This window comes from Anopheles gambiae, chromosome 2 (genome assembly GCF_943734735.2).
Source record: "Anopheles gambiae chromosome 2, idAnoGambNW_F1_1, whole genome shotgun sequence".
Classification (NCBI taxonomy): domain Eukaryota; kingdom Metazoa; phylum Arthropoda; class Insecta; order Diptera; family Culicidae; genus Anopheles; species Anopheles gambiae.
Window position 1 is genome coordinate 17,324,294 of NC_064601.1, and position 19,072 is coordinate 17,343,365.

General features: G+C 50.8%; 6 protein-coding genes across 9 annotated transcripts; 4 read left to right on the forward strand and 2 right to left on the reverse strand.

Annotated features, from left to right (window-relative positions):
* The first annotated feature begins 283 nt into the window (after positions 1-283).
* On the forward strand, positions 284-4,406 carry LOC1269343 (pyruvate dehydrogenase phosphatase regulatory subunit, mitochondrial). Of its 3 annotated transcripts, none has more exons than XM_307967.6 (5): positions 284-1,232; positions 1,334-2,177; positions 2,253-3,037; positions 3,126-3,316; positions 3,972-4,406. In XM_307967.6, the coding sequence occupies exons 1-5, from the start codon at positions 609-611 to the stop codon at positions 4,225-4,227; spliced, it is 2,700 nt and encodes an 899-aa protein (XP_307967.6). In that variant the 5' UTR covers positions 284-608; the 3' UTR covers positions 4,228-4,406. The 3 variants fall into 3 exon arrangements, with proteins under 3 accessions (XP_307967.6, XP_061497155.1, XP_061497156.1); XM_061641171.1 differs by having other exon boundaries at positions 2,253-3,025; XM_061641172.1 differs by having other exon boundaries at positions 285-1,232; positions 3,141-3,316.
* Positions 4,407-4,533: 127 nt separating this feature from the next.
* On the forward strand, positions 4,534-5,672 carry LOC1269342 (large ribosomal subunit protein uL29m). Its single transcript, XM_307966.5, has 3 exons — positions 4,534-4,736; positions 4,813-5,080; positions 5,152-5,672. The coding sequence occupies exons 1-3, from the start codon at positions 4,642-4,644 to the stop codon at positions 5,593-5,595; spliced, it is 807 nt and encodes a 268-aa protein (XP_307966.4). The 5' UTR covers positions 4,534-4,641; the 3' UTR covers positions 5,596-5,672.
* A 1,044-nt stretch (positions 5,673-6,716) lies between these two features.
* On the reverse strand, positions 6,717-12,772 carry LOC1269341 (GTPase HRas). The gene is made up of 5 exons (XM_307965.6): positions 12,623-12,772; positions 11,163-12,252; positions 10,148-10,288; positions 9,844-9,959; positions 6,717-9,713 (listed from the first exon to the last, which is right to left on the reverse strand). Exons 2-5 carry the CDS (start codon positions 11,299-11,301, stop codon positions 9,537-9,539), a joined length of 573 nt encoding a protein of 190 aa, XP_307965.4. The 5' UTR covers positions 11,302-12,252; positions 12,623-12,772; the 3' UTR covers positions 6,717-9,536.
* A 536-nt stretch (positions 12,773-13,308) lies between these two features.
* On the forward strand, positions 13,309-14,485 carry LOC1269339 (U6 snRNA phosphodiesterase 1). The gene is made up of 3 exons (XM_307963.5): positions 13,309-13,386; positions 13,663-13,874; positions 13,938-14,485. The coding sequence occupies exons 2-3, from the start codon at positions 13,688-13,690 to the stop codon at positions 14,477-14,479; spliced, it is 729 nt and encodes a 242-aa protein (XP_307963.5). The 5' UTR covers positions 13,309-13,386; positions 13,663-13,687; the 3' UTR covers positions 14,480-14,485.
* LOC1269338 (protein Notchless) lies at positions 14,438-16,263 on the reverse strand. Of its 2 annotated transcripts, XM_307962.5 has the most exons (3): positions 15,979-16,263; positions 14,630-15,909; positions 14,438-14,546 (listed from the first exon to the last, which is right to left on the reverse strand). In XM_307962.5, exons 1-3 carry the CDS (start codon positions 16,126-16,128, stop codon positions 14,534-14,536), a joined length of 1,443 nt encoding a protein of 480 aa, XP_307962.5. In that variant the 5' UTR covers positions 16,129-16,263; the 3' UTR covers positions 14,438-14,533. The 2 variants fall into 2 exon arrangements, with proteins under 2 accessions (XP_307962.5, XP_061504633.1); XM_061648649.1 differs by having other exon boundaries at positions 14,438-15,909; positions 15,979-16,243.
* A 38-nt stretch (positions 16,264-16,301) lies between these two features.
* On the forward strand, positions 16,302-19,069 carry LOC1269337 (myosin-G heavy chain). The gene is made up of 3 exons (XM_307961.6): positions 16,302-18,523; positions 18,600-18,757; positions 18,832-19,069. The coding sequence occupies exons 1-3, from the start codon at positions 16,750-16,752 to the stop codon at positions 18,955-18,957; spliced, it is 2,058 nt and encodes a 685-aa protein (XP_307961.6). The 5' UTR covers positions 16,302-16,749; the 3' UTR covers positions 18,958-19,069.
* Positions 19,070-19,072: the final 3 nt, after the last annotated feature.

Genomic DNA, 19,072 nt, shown 5'->3' on the forward strand with positions numbered 1-19,072 from the left:
TCTCGGTGCGTAATGTGAAAATCGAAAGAAAGCAAAGCAAAGTTCAATAGATCCTATAGCACGTCCTTGAGGGTTCGTTTTATGGGTGAAAGAGAAAAGCACCCTTCGCGGGAAGGGGAAGAGGATGTAAACAACATCCCACATGGTTTTGTTTACAAACACTGGCTCTCACACATACATGCACGTCCTTGAATTGCACGCGGTAGTATGATATTTTGTGGCACGAACGAGAGACCAAATCAACAAGAAAAAAAAAACAAGATCCACCAACTGCGCATGTGCCTCGCCAAAACCAGATTTTCTTCGACAGTTGACTGACGATAATATCGGATATCGATCACTGTCAGGCGGTCCGTGAAGCAACCGACCGTGTTTTTCAACGCACCGTGCACAATCTCGCGTACCTCGCGTACCCCTGCCTGCTATTAATGAGTCAATTCGCGCGACAGCACGCGATCAGTTCGCGCCGCTCCGTCCAAAGGCACTAGGTGGAAGATTTAAATTGCATTATGTAAGCCCCGAAATTGTGCGATTGGCAAGATACGCTCTCGCGCTGGTGAAGCCAGTGGATTAGATAGCAGTGCAGCACAACCGGAAAAGTCGTGGAAATGTGGAACAAACTACTTAAAACCGTCCCTGGGCCACGGGCCACGGGAAATCATACGTGCGGAACCGTGGTTCGGCTGGGCAGCAGCGAAGCGACCCCTCAGGTCAGCCGCCAGGCACGTGTCGTGGTGGCAGGGGCAGGCCTGTTGGGCAACTCGGTTGCCTACCACCTGGCGGACAACGGGTGGAGCAATGTGCTCGTGCTGGACCAGAGCAAGGTGGGCAGCGGGACGTCCCACTTCGGGTCCGGCACGATCGGGCTGTTCAAGCCGACGCCCGAGCGCAACATTGTGGTGGAAAGCCTGAAGCTGTACCAGCGGCTGCAGGACCAGGGCCACGACATTGGCCTGCGACGGTGCGGCAGTCTTAATTTAGCGCAAACGCACGATCGCGTCATCGCGCTGCAGCGCCGGGCGGCTTACATTCTGCCGACCGGCATGGCGGCCGAGCTGATCGACTCGGAGACGGCCCGGAAGCTGCACCCGTTCCTCTACACGGACGATCTGCAGGGGGCGGTGTACGTGCCGGACGACTGCATTGCCGATCCGGCCGCCGTCGTGCAGGTGCTGGCGAGCGAGGCGAAGCGCAAAGGCGTTAAATACTTCGAGGGCTGTCAGGTGAAGTATGTAAGTAGGCTGTGGCTGTGAAGGGGTTTAAAATCGTGAGAAAAGTATAGCGATGCTGCAAGATCGTGTAATCTTAATTTATCCTCCGCTTTTGTTTGCAGATCAATACAAAAAATGAGCGCGTCTACTCGGTCGAAACGGACGTCGGCACGATCACGTGCGAGTACTTTGTCAATTGTAGCGGCATGTGGGCGCGCGAGCTCGGCCTCAAGTGCAAACCACCGGTCCGGGTGCCGGCCTACCCCGCCCAGCACTATTACGCGCTCACGCCCACCCTCGACCTGCCGACCGACGACGACAACCTGCTGCCCTGCATCCGCGACTACGATTCCAACCTGTACGCGCGCCAGTACGACCAGTCGCTGCTGGTCGGCTGGTTCGAGAAGGACGCCAAGCCGGCGTTCGAGGAGACGAAGGACATCCCGAAGGCCTGGCAGGAGCATCTGCAGGACGATCCGGGCCACTGTGCGGCGCTGTGGGAGAAGGCGGTCGATCGGTTGCCGGTGCTGCGCGATCTCCGCATGCCGACGGTGCGCAACAGCCCGGACAACTTTACGCCCGACGGGCGGTTCATCTTTGGCGAGTCGGCCGAGGTGAAGAACTATTTCGTGGCGTGCGGCATGAACGGCAACCCGCTGCAGGGCTCGGGCGGCGTGGGCAAGGCGCTGGCAGAGTGGATCGTTAGCGGCACGCCGACGATCGATATGTTGCCGTTCAATGTGCAGCGCTTTCTCGACCTGCACAACAACCGGCAGTACCTGCAGCAGCGCATCCGGGAGGTGGTGGGCCGCCAGTACGCGATCCTCTACCCGAACCAGGCCGAGTACAAGTTTGCGCGCAAGCTGCGCTGCTCGCCGCTGTACAGCGTGCTGGAGGCACGGGGCGCTGTGTTCGGCACGAAAATGGGCTACGAGCGGGCGCTCTACTTCGATGCGGACTATCGGCGTAAGTTCCCTTAGGGGTGCAACATTTGCATTTGAATGGAATTGGAATTACAATACTGCTTCCCCCGATTTGCAGGTGGTGATCCGCTGCCCACCCTCCCAGAGGGTAGCTTCTACAAGCCCAAGTTCTTCCAGCACATGGAGAAGGAGTATCAGGCCTGCGCGCAGCACGTCGGCATCATCGACATCTCGTCCTTCTCGAAGATCGAAATTAAGCCCGGCATCCAGTCGGACGCGGCGGGATCGGGCGGCAACGCCGTGCTCAGCTACCTGCAGTACATGTGCGCGAACGACGTGAACATCGCGGTCGGCCACATCGTGCACACCGGGATGCTGAACGAGCGCGGCGGCTACGAGAACGACTGCATGCTGATCCGCCAGACCGAGGAGAGCTACTTCATGATATCGCCTTCCTCGCAGCAGACGCGCATCTACGAGTGGATGTCGCGCAACCTGCCGACCGACGCGTCCGTCCAGCTGAACGACGTCACCTCGATGTACACCGTGATCAACGTGGTCGGACCGAAGTCGACCCTGCTGATGAGCGAACTGTCCAACTCGGACGTCCGGCTGGCACCGTTCAGCTACCGGAAGCTGAACATTGGCTACGCGAGCGACGTCATGATCATGTCCTTCACGCACACCGGCATGCCCGGCTACTGTCTGTACGTGCCGTCCGAGTACGCGCTGCACGTGTACGATCGGCTGATAACGCGCGGGCGCGACTATGGGGCGCGCGACGTCGGCACGCTTACGCAACGGTTGCTGCGCATCGACAAGTTTATACCGTTCTGGGGCGACGAGCTGACCAGCATGACGACCCCGTTCGAGGCGGGCGTGTTTTACTCGGTACGGTTGGATGTAAGTACCGCTCGTATGTGTGTATCCGTCTGCATGATGTGTGTGTGTGGTGTGTGGGTGTGGTTTTTGTGTTCTGGTCGATTCACAGATTTCCCAATTGAAGAAAAAGGAAAACTTTATCGGCCGACAAGCGCTGGAGCGCCAGAAGCGGGACGGTTTGCGGAAGCGGCTGGTGCTGTTCCACGTGGAGGACATCGACATCGACAAGGACGTGTGGCCGTGGGGTGGTGAGCCGCTGTACAGGAACAACGAATTTTGCGGCACCGTTACCTCGGCCGGGTAAGTTTGGTGTAGTGGTGGTGGGAGCTCGGAATCGGACCTACACGATTCCAATTCCGTGTTCGGAATCAATTCCGGAGCCGATTCCGATGCTGGATACGATTCCGATTCCGGATTCGATTCCGATTTCGAGGTCGATTCCAATTCCGGCTACGGAGTCGCCGATTCCAGAGTCGGAATCGGCTCAGGAATCAGAATCGGCTTCGGAATCGGAATCGACTTGTTAATCGCAATGTGTTCCGGTAACGGAATTAAGATTGACTTCAGAAATGGAATTAGCTCCGGAATCTTCATGAGAATGGATCGTATACAAGTAAATTTTAAAGTAAAGTAGCATCATTGGACCCAAGCGCCTATTCTTATAGAGATGCCGAAACCGACTCCGTTCCGAAGCCGATTCTGATTTCTGAGGCAATTCCTATTTCGGAACCAATTTCGATTCCGAAACCGATTCCGGTGCCAATTCCGGAGCCGACTCCGATTCCGGAAACTGATTCCGGACCTACTATTCGGAATCGATTCCAGAAAACTTCGGAGCTAGCCGGAATCGATTCCGACAAAAACTTCATTTTTCCCATCACTAGTTTGGTGATCGATCGCCCATTCGAAAAAGAGGCCTATCTATTCACTCTTTCTAATCGATGTTCTCCTCCAGCTATGGATTTGCGTCGGAAAAGCTCGTCTGCTTGGGCTACATTAGTCGCCCGGACAGTAACGCGGTGCGCACGATCACGACCGAGTTCATCATGGACAAGGATGCGGTGTACCACATCGACATTGCCGGCAAGCGGTTCCGGCTGACGCAATACATCCACCCGAAGGCGGCAATGGCCAGCGCGAACGAGCGGCAGGATATGAGCAAATCCTATCGCCCGACCGTTGTGAAGGAAAAGAAGCAGCAGAAAAGTTAAGTTTTTTTTTTCGTTGGAAATGCAAACGGCCTGGCCGAACATCTTATTGTATACTAAGGGTGATTTGAGTGAATGTACAAAAACAGCTCCTCGCAACTAGTACATAGTAAATATTGTTAAGCAGTGCACAATAAAAAAGAGATAATTTATTTTACAAATAAAGCAAAATACGAAACGAAGGAACGAAGTGGTTGTTTTATTTGAAAAAGGCCCTGTCGACTGTGATTCACAGGGCCGCGACACAACCCTCGCGAAAGGCAGACATGCAATACAACCCTGCACAATGATAGAAACGTCACAAACGTCAGGCCGCGCGCGACGGCTGTCAGCAGAACGTAAACATAAAAAATACCAAGGCAAAACACATTTCGCTTCTCCGGAAGCCTTGGCAGAAAGTTTAATCGCAAAACTAAAATGAATATTTTAAAACACATTCTTCCGATTTCACAGCAGCTTTACAAATGCCTCGCAACAGTCAACACACAGCAAGTGTTTGCCGCGCTGCAAAGGTACGATTGGGGGGTTGCAAAAATCCACCCCTCCTAAAGTTACATAAAAACCGACCGGTGCATTTTGTTTTTGCAGGCACGCATCACCATCAGCAGTGCGGGCGATTTCCACCACCGCACCCCGCCACGATTTGATGCAGTTTTTCGACGATAAAAAGAACTGGGGCGAGCAGGAGGTAAAGCACGGGCGCGGCTGGACGAAGGACGATCTGCGCATCAAGTCGAACAGTGACCTGCACCAGCTGTGGTTCGTGCTGCTGAAAGAGCGCAACATGCTGCTAACGATGGAGCACGAGTGCAAGGAGAAGATGGAACTGTTCCCCAGCCCGGAGCGCTTAGATAAGGTACGGTACGCGTGTTTGTGTAATGGTGCAGGCGGAACGGTGTAACTAAACAATAAATCCCCTCCCCGCAGGTAAAGGAATCGATGGAAAATCTGGAAGAAGTGGTGCGCGAGCGGAACCGTGCCTACTACGAGCTGGAAACGGGCGAGACGGGCGAACGACCCGGTAAGGTTGTGCCCAACGAGCTCGGCATACGGTTCTACTACCGTGCGTTCGAGCACGTGATACCGAAGTACGCCAACCGGAAGTGGAACGAGCGGCACAAGTTCACGTTCGGCGGCTCGGCCGTGTGGAAGTTTCTGCGCCTGTACCGCGAGCGACTGTACAACGAGAAGCGCAAGCTGCGCAACCGGGAGCGCAACGAGGTGGTCCATCTGTTGCGCCGGTTTCCGAACATCGATCGAGAAACGCTGGCCCAACGCTTCCCCACCGTGGACGTGGAGAAGCTGTACAAGCTGGACAAAATTCGCATGAACCATTCGGTGAAGAGTGGCAGCAGCAGCAGTAGTACGTAATAGTTCAAATAGCTCCCTCTGGTCAGTGGATGCGCCATGGGTGAATAAAGCGCATCATGCAGTGCCCCTCGATCGTACGATGATTGTTGTTCGCGAGTTCGCGAGAAAATCCGAATGTAGAATACAGTTTGTTATTCTTTTTTTGTTTATTTGTTATCTTTACTCCTTTTGACCACTCCTTCTCCTGCGACATGCTACCTCCCCGCACACTGCAGTTCGCAAATTACAGTCCTTTTGTTTTTTTTTCTTCTATGCAGCGCAGAACGATTGTATTTTTAATGCTGAATATGATAGGCGCCTGCTTACGCCTCACCATCAGATGGCAGAAAATAGAGGAAACACACACACACGCACATGTCTTGTCCCTTGTTTAAAGGCAATGTTTTGTTTAAAGAGATCTTCCTTCACCCCATGACAATGAACAATCCGGTACGGGCGGTGGTGGTTGAGAGGATCCATTCCATTCCTCATGGAAAAGCATGGAAAGTGCAACTGCTCTGGGCTTATTGCAATCACTGGCCGTTGCAAATAAACCCCTTTAAGCCTTCGCCTGCGGCGTTCATTCCATCCACCACATTGGACATTGTCCATTTGCCCTGCAGCTTGAACTACTGTAGGTAAAACAGTGAGCTTGGTAGGATGTAGTATTGCGTACAGCCACCAACCAAACTCCTGTGTGCTGTTCTGCTCTTGCGGAACACAAACTTGAAAGTCAGAAGATGTAGCAGGAATCGCTCTACCATACACCTGCACCCTTCAGGGAAGCGTGTGTACTACCTACTGCGGACAAAGCATCACTTCTTGTTTTCCTCCAATTCTTCGTTTTTACTTGTCTCGAAAGAGTAGTATTGATCGCTTTTTGTTTGTTTGTTGTAATTTTACAAATTTAATCTATCCTCTCTCTGCTCCTCTCTCTCTCTCTCTCTCTCTCTCTCTCTCTCTCTCTCTCTCACACGCCGGCTCTTCCCATTTCTTCTCACCTCCTTCTATCTAGCCCAGGTTTGCAGTATGTGTTTAGTATATAATTCGTTTGTGTGGTTTGCGTTTGCCATTTTGGTGGTATGCGGATTAGATACACATTTTCTGAAGATTGCAAAACGTTCACATATTTTTGTTATTTATATATATATATATATCTCAATATTATGATTAACCCTGAAAGATTTCTGCAGAGGTTTCACACACATACACACACACATGGACAGAATCTCTCTGGCAAAGTACCACCACACGCCCATATTCCTCCCAGCTTATGTTCCGTCCACGTCCGTCCATGAGTACACGTTACCTTTGTTGCCATTAGTTGAATTTTTGCACATAATATTCCTATATCCATTGGAACGCACCTGGCATGTGTCGTGCACATGGGGCCCCAATGCGGCCTGAGTGTTTTGCTCCTACTTACAGTAGATTCTTTCCCTCTACCTTCGCGGTTCATGCTTGTGGTACACATTGTTTCCCCCTCACCCCTCTAAAACATTGCTTCATACCAACTGGAGTAACTGAGTGCAGCCAGAAAGGGCAGTCCTAAACGATCACGACGAACAAAATACCAATCATACCAAAGGGGTCCCGAGTTCCCGCCTCGAGTGTGGGGGTAGGTGGAAGCAGCGGGTACAATTATTCCGATGTGTTTTGTACAAATTGACATACTATAACTTTTGAATGTGCAGCTAAAGATGGGGTGGGTTTCTTTCGAACCGACACCGCGAGTGCGAGTTTGAACACAATTGTGATAGTGTGAAAGGAACGATTCGAAACACAACGACAAATCAGACATAAGCAATACCACGTCAGTTTTGTTACATCGTACCCCTATGGCCAAAAACCACTATCCCGCCCCATCCCATCTGTTGAGTTCTCTCCCTCGTATGTAATAGTTATAGTAAAGCTGTAATTGTGCTATCCACGTCCGGAACCGATACCAACGATCCGGCATCATACGAGATGCGAATAGAGCGAACCTTCTTGCTGCTGGGAGTGGAGAGTTATTAGTGTCAGCCAACGCACGAAAAGTAAATGATGTAATTAAGGTCAACTTTGTTGTGTTTGTTTTGTTTACTGTCATACTTTTTTTTCATCTGCTTTTCGCGTTCATGGTTCGATTAATATTAAAACCTAAAATATCGGATTATTTATGGATTGCGTGTCTGTAGATGTGTGTGTATATGTATGTCGTTTGCTTCCCGTCTCAATTCTCTTTATCTAACACACGTCGGAGCACTGCCTGGCGGGTTTTCTTTTAGAAATCTTACTAATCTATTCAAACGCATCCGTGCATTCTGCACAACCCGGGCATAACGGTTAGCCTGCACACCTCGCCCCGGTCGTCCTTACCGTATCCCGGTCAAGGATACCACCCCTACCCGTGGTGTGTGTGTGTGTGCTTGCGTGTGTTACAGTGAATGTGTGAATGTTTTACCGTAGCTGTTCGTTTTCATCCTCCGGACAGTGAGTCGTAATTGTTTTTGCTTCTTCTATGTATGTTTGCTTGTGAAATGCATCGTCCTTGCATCAGGTTAACCAAACCACATACACACACACACACATTTGCGCGCGCGTACGCACACACCATTGGCCTATACTACCACCGTCCGGATGATTTCATGTAAAGGAACAACAAACAACATCTTCATCATCATCCAGAGAAAAAAAAAGCATTTGGATTATTTCGCAAATTCGTGCATACTTTCGTACTTCATTACACGCGTTCGTTCCTCGGGTAGTAGACACATGAGTTTAAGAGCAAAAGAGATATCTAAGATTACCTAAATGGTCGTAATTAATGTTACACCACCCCTTCCTTATGTTTGGCGCTCTTTACAGGCAGAAAAGTGAAGAAACGTTAGCTCCCGTGTTGCTGGGTACAAAGATTAGATACAAACATTGCCTATACATATCGCCAGCTTGTTTCTTCTTATTTGTTATATTTTTTTCCTTCTTCTGCTTCTTCGTTTTGTAACATTAGTGTTATCGTAACTGCCGGCAAAGGATGTTTGCCAGAGAGAAATAGCGGGCGGGAGAGAAAGAGAGAGGGAGAGGGAGAGAGGGGAGAAAGTTTCAGCCGTCCACATTCCGCACCTTTCGCGTTTCAATGCAGGTATATACTAGCGGAATTATTTTTCCCTCATCCACAAGTCTAAAGCGCGCACTGTTGGATGCGACTCTTGTAAGATTCCCGCTTCAAAATGTATACCCCCAACTCCCACCCTCCCCCTCCCCCTCAAAACATGTGCATTGCACTGCCGCTCCCTAACGCGACCCCACACTTTATGTGGCAAAATGAAACTTCTTGCTGCTAAATTTGTAACCACGGAACTATCTGCTTTGTGCGTATCAATCACGGTAAAATGGCTAAATGTTACGAACGAACGCTCCACGAATCCCCCTCGCCCCTCCCCTCCCCTCCCACTGGAAGCACCTGTTCCCGGGGGGAGGGGTGAACCTCTCTCCCTTTAACGCTCCCCCTGCGACCACCTCGTCGCACGTCGAGTTGGTTTGGCCGAATGTTGTTATCTAGCTACTGCGAAACGCGGTTGGCGATTGGCGGCGTTTTAAAAGATGTGTGTGCGTGTGAAACTTCCAACTCTACCCTCTGCTCGAATGAAGCATTTCGCGCTTTACCCTGTGCCCTGGCGACCAAAGCGAAATAGTGTGGGACCCTGCAGGACAGGGTTGACGATGCACCGGAAACGCAGGACACAACGTCCAGGCTCAATAATAGGCGGCTTGCCGTGTTCTGCTACTGCTGCTACCTCTGCTTCCTTTGTTTTGCTACGGCCATCTCTTACACACGTATCGAATTGAATAAGTCGAATATTAGAAAACGAGGCGCGGACATACTGTATTACTGCTGCTGCTGCTGGCTTGCTAGCTTGCGGTGGCAGAAAAGGGGAGAGAGGGTGGTAACGTACGGTGATCCCTTTTTTTCAAGCGGCCCCTTATAGCAGCTGGCACTTGAATCGTCTGCTGGATACCAGTTTGTGGTGCTTTCGATTCTTCTTCCCCCTCTCTTTGTCTTTGCGAATTTCGCGCACTAGCGTGTAGAACGCGTCGTCGACGCCCATCCGTGTTTTGGCGGAGGTTTCTACAAACGGGACACCGTACTGTTTCGCCACCTACAAAAGAAGAAGAAGAAGCACAGTTTGGAAAGGGAGCGGAACCATGAGTATAATACCATTGGCATAAACGATATGCTGCTGAAAAGCCAGTGCTACGGGGCGATTGGGGGAAGAAAAAAAAACTTACATCTCTGGCCTGGTTCATATCCACTGCCCACGCTTGCAGGTCGCACTTGTTGCCAACTAACACCATCGGCACCTCTTCTGCGTCTTTAACGCGCTTAATCTGTTCTCTGTAGGTTCCTGAGGTAAGGAGGTATGAGAAAATGGAACAAAAATCCGTGAGTGTGAGTGTGAGTGCGTGTGTGTGTGTGTGTGTGTGCAAACAAACAGAAGACACCCCATTGCGTCCCCATCACACACACAGCCCACTGTGTGGTGCTAATAATACCGCCGGCATTCCGCCTCCCTGCGCAGCCACGCATACATACCTATATCTTCGAAACTTTTGGCACTGTTAACAGCAAATACTAGCAGAAATCCTTCACCCGTTCGCATATACTGATCACGCATCGCGGAATACTCCTCCTGACCGGCTGTGTCCAGAATGTCCAGCAAACACGTTTCGCCATCTGAATGGGGAAGAGAGAAAAGGCAACGATGCGGAACGATGGAATTATTGGATGCGATTTTGCAACAACAACATCAATAGAGGGTGGGGTGGAGAGCTGAAGGGTGGAAGGTTATTAGAATTTGGTTAGCGATAAGATTAGATACGCGTGTGCCCTTAGGCAGATACAATAACACGCGACGGTTTGTAGTCGGCGCGCAATCGTTTTCTAGGAAGTTTCATGTGTTTTTTTGTTGTTGCTCGGCCTCGGCCTTAGCCAGTTTTAAACGAGCAAGAGAGAAAAGCACCGATGAGTAAGAGATCACCATCATCATCGGCATGCAGAAAAGAATAAATGCATGCATTTAATTGAATTCAATTAATGTGAGAAACGCCATGCAAGCGCACCACCAGCCGAGATACTCTTGATTCGCTGATTCATTGCTTATGAATGCAGTAAACACAAAAAATGGAAGACTAGTGGTGTTGGTGCACCATACTTTGTGCTGAAGTTTTATCGAATAAATACACGAGCACAATGGGACGCCACAGCAACAGCAACAACTGCAATTTAATAAACTGCAAAAGTCGTTATAAAATTAAGACATTTTTCAATGAAATTCAACCCATACATTGATATTATTGCTGTACAAGTGAGCCTCCCTCTCTCTGTATTGGCGCAACAATACCTTTGCGTTTAATTTGCGTATATGCTTTTTTTTCTATTTCAATCCTATTTTTTGCTTCCCATCCTTCGCTGTTGCATCAGAAGGGGGAGGGAGCTGCATTTGTGTACATACTTTCCCTCCTCCTTCCCTACCATTCATCCTTCACCTGCTGCCGCCGCCGCCGCCGCTCCCTTTTCGCAGTGCTAAAAATAACAATCCAAAACTTACCTATAACTACTTGCTTCCGGTAGGAATCTTCAATTGTCGGATCGTACTCATCTACGAAATGGTTCTGAATAAGCTGTATGGTCAGTGCCGACTTGCCGACACCTCCAGCGCCTACTACCACTAGTTTGTACTCCGTCATCGTACCGACCGGATTGGTGGTGGTGGTGGTGGAGGTGGTTCGCGGCTTCGATTTTCAGCAGGCGCACGCACGGTGACGACGACACACGGAGGAAAGCGCGGAGAAAAATGCTTCCTCAACAAAGCACACCGCGGCGTGGCTGTAGCAACCAACTCCCCAGTGCCTCGGCCAGGTAACAGATGATGACGATGATGTCGGTGATGATGTAGATGAGTTTGGCACCCTTTGGCCGTCTAGTTTAGTTAGCACCACACGCGCAGTATGGAAAATTTCGCTCACTACAACACACCACTGCCGCTTCCTATTGCCAAAATGACCCTTTGGGCGTGAAAGGACGACTCGTTGGAATTCGGGGATTTTTGTTTGTACTTGATGTGTATCACCGTTTTAATGACACTTGCACAACTCCTGCCGGTCTCGCCTTCTTCCACACTTCTCCCGTGCACTCCGAGCAGGGCTCACTCACGTCACTGTAGTTTGCACACTTGCAGCTACCACACACACACACACTCGCACACGGCTGAGCCAAACGATGCTCACTTGATTTGTTGCTGACACGGGAATGAAGAAGATTGTTGCTAGCACTACGTTCTCTCTCCTCCTTTATTCTTTGCAATTTTCGCCAGCCACCACACCAGCCTGCGATGACTGCGATCGGGTTGCTCGATGACCGATGATGACAATGATGACGATAATGACAATGACGACGATGAAGTACAACGCCCGTCGTTCGACGTTGTGCTCTTGCTCTCTCTCTCTCTCTTTTTCTCTATCACACACACATACGCACGCACACTTCTTTCTCTGTTGGCTTCTCTCTCACTTGTTATACCACCCGTCAGCTATCCAGCTCGCTCTGGCTCACGCGCGGTTTGTTTCGCCCTCCTCTACACACCAGTGTGCACTGACTGCTGTTTGGCTCGGGTGTGTGTGCGGATCTAGAATTGAGCCCTGCGGAAGATGATGATGGGAAGAATTTGTTAGCGTAACTTAAATTGAATATTTGGCACTACGGGCTGCGTGATGGCAAAACAACTTCTTCTTCACACATCATAATGCTATGGCCGGGACCATGCCAGACCGCAGGCAGCTAATCATTTCTGAGGTGGCTTATTGTGCATTTTACTCAGACAATGGTGATGATGACGATGATGATGCTGCTGCTGCTACGGCTGCTGGTAAATCGCATCTTCTCTGTGCACAAAAATCTGCACCGAACAGCAGGGATAGGTTGCCTTGTTTTGGCCCTGTTTCGTTAGCGTTTTCACAAGCACTACGGCATTTGCTGCGCACTCTTCCTACAACACACTTGGTAACTTACCTAGGCAGCACGAAATACACCAAATGCAGTGTAATTTAGAGCCAAAGAACTTCTACATACGGACCGTGCAGTGTCTCCGACTTTTACGATTTCATTGAAAATGGCGTCGGCGTGTTAAGAACTCGAGTCCAGTGTAAACCTGGGAACCGACCAACAGAGTGACCAGAAATACTGATTTTTGATATGCCTACCGTTTCACGGTCATCTGTGACCCTAAAACTAACGATTTTTCATTTATCCTACCGAAAATCACAGATTTTCTCAAAATACTAACCGAAAAATCATGAAACTACTACTCAGGTGATATAATGCATTATATTTCATATAAATATATGGAAATCATTTGCGACCAAAACCATAAATTCAACACTGACAACTAAGGCCCGGGTCTGTACTTCATGAGATGCGATGTAATCGGACGCTCTGATAAAATTGTATATGGGATTTTGTCATATGTTGGAATAAAAATAAATATATCGATAAAATTGCAATTAATTTAGCACTCCCACGGTCCTAAGCGGCCGCGTGGAGCCCCGAGAAAAGGGAGTCGCCAGGGAAAATAAGTATTTCAATTCTTCGTTGGATAAAAATCCCCTAGTATTAAAATCTGGCCACACTGCAGAGCAACGCCCGAAGTTTGACGTTTTGGGCCGAAAATTCGTGTTCGCACAATAACATCAAGGTTTATAGATACATTTTCGAAGAGTACCATGAACGTTGGTGGCGCATAAGTTTGGCCAAATTTACGGGTGCCAGAAATAAACGTAAGTCATAGCTATTTTTTACTAAATTTTCTTCAAAGTATCGTTTTATTGTACTAGAAATATAATATTCTTAAGAATATGTAACAAAGTAATGCAATAAATTCAGCAATTCAGCTGGTAAAACTCAAATAGAAGAAGGATGACATTTCATTCGACCGGCTTGAAAGCGTGCCAAAACAACACGGCGCCATCCAAGCGCTTCTGCCGTTTCTCGCGCTTCTGATCTCAAATAATGAACAAATTTGTATAACCAGTGAAACTTGAAAATGCTTTCAGTCCAAAGAACGTAAATACATTTGCAATGGAGAACGAAACGCTGAAGAAAACTACCGCGATCGTCCCTGCGTTACCCTCGCCAGCACTTTGCATCCCGGGCACCACAGACGACACGGAACCGGATGAACAACAGGGCCTCAGCAAACACCAGGGACGAACACGTTCCTTTCCCCACGAGCGTGGCATCTGGGCCAGTTACGTCTTCATAGACTGTGAGTAGCGACTTGCAACCCGACGACGATAACCACTAACGTCCCCAACAACTGTTCCAACAGATGGCGACTCGGACGGTTGGCTTGAAATGCAAAACGAGTGCAAAACCCTGCTCAACGATGCTACCACCACGCTGGAATTCAATCCAATCGACCGGATGCATCTGAGTCTCACGAAAACCTTCACCATCCGGCACCACAACATCAACCCGTTCGTGTCGAATCTGCGGGAGCAACTGGCAGGTCGGCGACGCTTTCGGCTCGAGTTTTCCGGCGTACAGGTGTACGTGAACGAGGAACGCACCCGCACATTCCTCGGCGTACGTGTGGCCGAGGAATCGTACGGTGCGCTCAACGCGCTCGTCACCAGCCTGGATGAGTGTTTGCGCGAATACAAGCTGCCGCTGTACTACACCGATCGGGCATTTCACGTCAGCATCCTGTGGTGTTTGGGTGATCGAGAAGCGGAAGTGCGGAAAGAGCTGCCCGCGCTCACGGCCGTGTTCGAGCGGGTGTACGAGGAGGAGTATTGTGATATTAGCCAGCAAGTGAAAACACTGTGGTTCAAATGTGGGAATAAATCATTTCATTTCGATCTTATTTAACATAAACCGGAGCGGTATGGAAATGGATGTGGACGTAGTGTGTTGGGTTGTGGCTTAATATGCCCACCTAAAAGAAAGAAAAATGGAGAAATAATTAAAAAAATAACATCGTAAAAGCTCTCGACTAGCATTCCCACAAACAATACGTACAGTTTTAACACCTTATCTTTGCCACCGGAAGCAACGCGGGAACCGTCCGGTGCCCAATCCACGCCGTACACTTCGTCCGCGTGTCCGGGCAGCTCCTGCACCAGCTTGCGCTCCTTCACACTCCACACCTTGAGGGTTGAGTCCTTGCTGCCGCTAAGCACTAGCCGCGAATCGGCCGACCAGCTCACCGTGTAGACGGCCAGCACGTGACCGCGCAAGGCACAAATGAACGCCCCATCGCCGGCCCGCCACAGCCGGATCGATTTGTCGAACGAAGCGGACGCAATAAACTTCACGTCCGGCGAGTACTTCACATCGTTCACCACATTCTGGTGGCCGGTCATGCGCGTCACGAACTGTTTCTGGTTCGCGCGCCACAGATACAGCGTAAAGTCGTCCGAACACGAGACGAACGATTCCACCCCGTCCGGGCACACCTGCTCGTACCGCTCGAGCGCCAGCTGCTTGAGGGCGTCCTTATCCGCGCCGTCCCCGTACATCTTAAATTTGTCCATCACCGGGTGAAACGGGCCCGTCCGCAGCACGTAGTCCGTGTTGAGCGCCAAATTATTCACCCAGTGCGCGTGACCCGTGAACGTTTTGCACAGTACGCCGTCCTCCGCTCGCCACATCTTGACCGTCCGATCGCGGGACGAGGTGTAGAGCAGCCCGGAACCTCCCCAACGGACGGCCGTGACAGCCGCTGTGTGTCCAGCGATTACCTTCACGCACGTGCCCAACACCACGTCCCATATGCGCGCATCGTTATCGTTGCCCGCGCTCGCCAGATACCGGCACTCCGCATTGCGATGGTACGGTTCCCAGGACAGGCAGCTGATCCACTTCTTGTGGCCTACGAGCGGTCTGCCGAGCTGCTTGCCTGTATCCGGGGACCAGATGCGAATCTCGCCCGCCTTGCAAGCCGACGCCACCTTCAGCGAATCCGGTGCCCAGGCCACACACATTACCCACTGCCGGTGGCCGGTGCAGGTGTAGTGGGGCGTCTCGGTGTTCAGATCCCACAGCCGTAGCGTTTTGTCGCCCGAGCCGCTAGCCAGATGTATGCTGTTCGGGCTGAAGGCGAGCGAAACGACCGCCTCGGCATGGCCGGGCATGGTGCTGGTGCAGCGCGACACGGCCCGCACCCGAAACACGGCCTGCGGCTGGTACACGATGTCGAGCACATCTTCCGCATTGAGTCGTTTGCTGTCGACGGTTTGCTCAACCGATTCCTTGATCTCGTCGTCGTTCACGAAAAACAGGTACGGCGTTTGTTGCTCCTGGAGAAGAAAAGGAATACAAAAACAATGGTTTAGTGCTGGGAGGATCACCATTGCATTCCTTCCTACATTCTTCAATAGTGCGTTGCAGATCAGTTCCAGCTGCTCCTTGGTGACGTTGATCGGCAGCGCCAACGGTGGGCCCGCTTCTTCTCCAACATCCGACACGAACCGGGCCTGCACCGTGCGCGTTGTTGGTTCGTTTTCGTCCACTTCCATCGTCGTGCTCAGTACTACACGAAGTTTACGTTCAAAAGTATTCAAAAGCCTCGCACAAAAATATGCTCCGCCGCACGTGCGTGCACAATCACGAGTCGACAAATGTCAAATGTGTTTGTTATTTACAATTGTCACAACACGCCTGACAGAGCGCACCGCAGCATCTATGCACCTTGCACAATGGGCATGTCATATTGCATGACATTTGGGTGTATTTTTTTTTTGGGGAACAGCAAAAAGAGAAGAAAATATTTTCATTCCAACGTAAAATTCTGTCTGTGTTGATGAGTTTTGAGTGAAAGTTTAATCCAGTTTCTCGCCAGTTTTCGTTTGTAGAATATCGCATTCTGTTAAGTTCACTTATCCACCCAAGGTTTTGGCTGGATAGAAAGAAAGCTTTGCGCACTGCAACGCTGTGGCCACTGATGCAGGTTCTTCTCGCTACAACAAAAAATATGAAGGCCACGACGACCAGTGCTGGACGGTGTACAAAGGATGTATGATAATTTAATTTGCTTCTCGGTCGTGCTCGCTCGGATGGAAGCACGGTAGAGCAGGGTAGGGTTTTGCGTGATTTTGGTGGGTGCGCCAGCAGTGGCAGCAGCAGCAGCAGCAGACGCGATGTCCCACAGTCCGCCCAACTACATGGACGGTGTTCCGGTGAAAATATCGGAACGGTTTAAACCGCCGCCGAAGATAGTGCTGCCGCAGGGGGTTGTCAACCGTCTGAATCAATACGATGTCGGGCAGGTGCTGCATGACTCACGCTACGAGGGCGAACTGGAGGACACGGTACTTAAGCGTATCGCGGAATGCAAAGCGGTGCGGGAGCGCGAACGCTACGAGCGGAAGGGCCGCCTGCAGGCCAGGGAGCAGGAGCGGATGCGTATGATCGAGGCGGAGCAGAAGCGAAAGCTCAATCAAATCTCGTACCCAAACACGGACGAGCTGTCCAGCGCGAGCGATGATAACGATGGGGATGGTGAGCGGCCCGCCCGAGCTGCCCGAATGATCGCGAACGGGTCCGACGAAGACGACTACGAGGAGGAGAACGATGAATCTGCCCCGTCCGGGTCGTCGGACGAGCGCACCACCACCGCTCAAGCGAAACCGTTCGACCATATGAGCCAGCTAAGCTCGATACTGGTACCGACTGTGATACGGGACACAGTACCCAGTGCTGTGGCCGCGCCCGCTGCTAACCCAAATGTACTCGCGAAAGCCACGAGCACCACTATCATTCCAAAGACCGAAATGGCCGCCTCGCCGAATGCCACATTTGGGAGCAACAACAACAACAATAATAATAATAACAATAATAATTATAATAAAATCAATTACTCGGACTTTGAGAACGATACCTCGAGCCCGTTCGACAACATGGAGTTGCGTACGATCAACGATTTGGATATTTTGGCGCAAGTGCTGAAGCAAAACACTACGCTCACCAGCCCAGCGAGTGAAGCGGTTAGGCCGGACACGGGCGAAACCCCGAAAGAGCAGGTGGAAGATACGAATCGGCAACCGGTGGCCAATGTGCAGTCACCGGCTTTACCAGCCACGGAACAGCGGCAGCTACCGCCACAACAACAATCGCATCCGCAACAACAGCAACAACCGGTAATTCAAAATCCAACTCCAATTGCGACCAATCCGTATGGTACGGCGTACGGCACGAATCAACAGTATTCGATGTATCCGGCCCAGTACCAGCAACCGCCAGGCGCCGCTCAAAAATCGATTGCCGGTGTGGCCGACTATCTTCCTTCGCCCTACAGCACCACTTACCAGCAGCCGTACAGTAACTATAGCAACCAATACGAAACTACACCGCTGGCAGCTTCCGGCTACTCAGCGGCAAACACCGTCGATACGAGTCGGTACGGAATGTCGAACTATGCGAGCCCAACATACCATCATTCGGTTCCGGCCGTTAGCAGCAGTAGCAACCCGAGCGCTTACACACCAACCGTCACCAACTACACGTACGGATATCAGCAGCCGCACGCGTACGTCGTTACTGCACCGTCCACTTCCATGGCGAGCGGCACCAGCGGTGGTGGTGGCACGTCGACCTATGCGCCGAACTACGGTTACACCAGCACACCGGCGACGGGCACGACCGGTGGCTACTACGCGCACTATCCTCACCAATCATCGGACGGTACGGCAGCTGCAGCAACAACAGCGTACTCTTCCATCTATACTACCGCTGTCACCGCCGGCAGCTTTGCAGCTGGTCCGGATGCAGTGGCGGGCCTCAAATCGAAGTCTAGAAGCGTCCCGGACATTATGCGGCAGCTGGATGACGACGTGCAGGATTCGGCGACGCGACGAACGCGGAACAATAGTCAAACGATTGCCGATCGTCAGACTGCGCGCGAACAAGATGCTGGTAGGTTGAAAGAAAGAAAGTTTTAACAAATCTCGTTGTTGACATATACATTTGCCCTTCCCATTTCTTGCCCCAGTATCGAGCAATGCCGGGGAGCGAAGCGGCGTGGACTACACTATCTACAATCAGCTAACGCAGCCGGATCAGAACACAGTGAAGCGCATCAGCTCCATGGGCTTTCCACTCGAACGGGTAGTGTGGGTGCTAAAACGAATTGGAAACGATGATAAGAAGGTAAATCGCGCAAACGCTCACGCTGCGTTTATCCATCGGATGCGTTACTCCTCCCTTTTCAATTGGAATTGCAGATAATCGAACATCTTATACCGCTGAGTGAGCTGCTGGATCTGGGGTTCGAGGGAGAGAAAATCTCGGACGCACTGCTGAAGTTCGGCAACAATAAGCATAAAGCGCTTGATTATTTGATTTCGTAGGAGTGTTTTTCCTGTGCCCGCGGGATCGGCTTGTTGGTGAAATGGGTGATTCGGGTGAACTTTGCGGAGAGAAAACTTAAAGCCAATAAAGTTGTGTCGATTGTAATGAACAGAT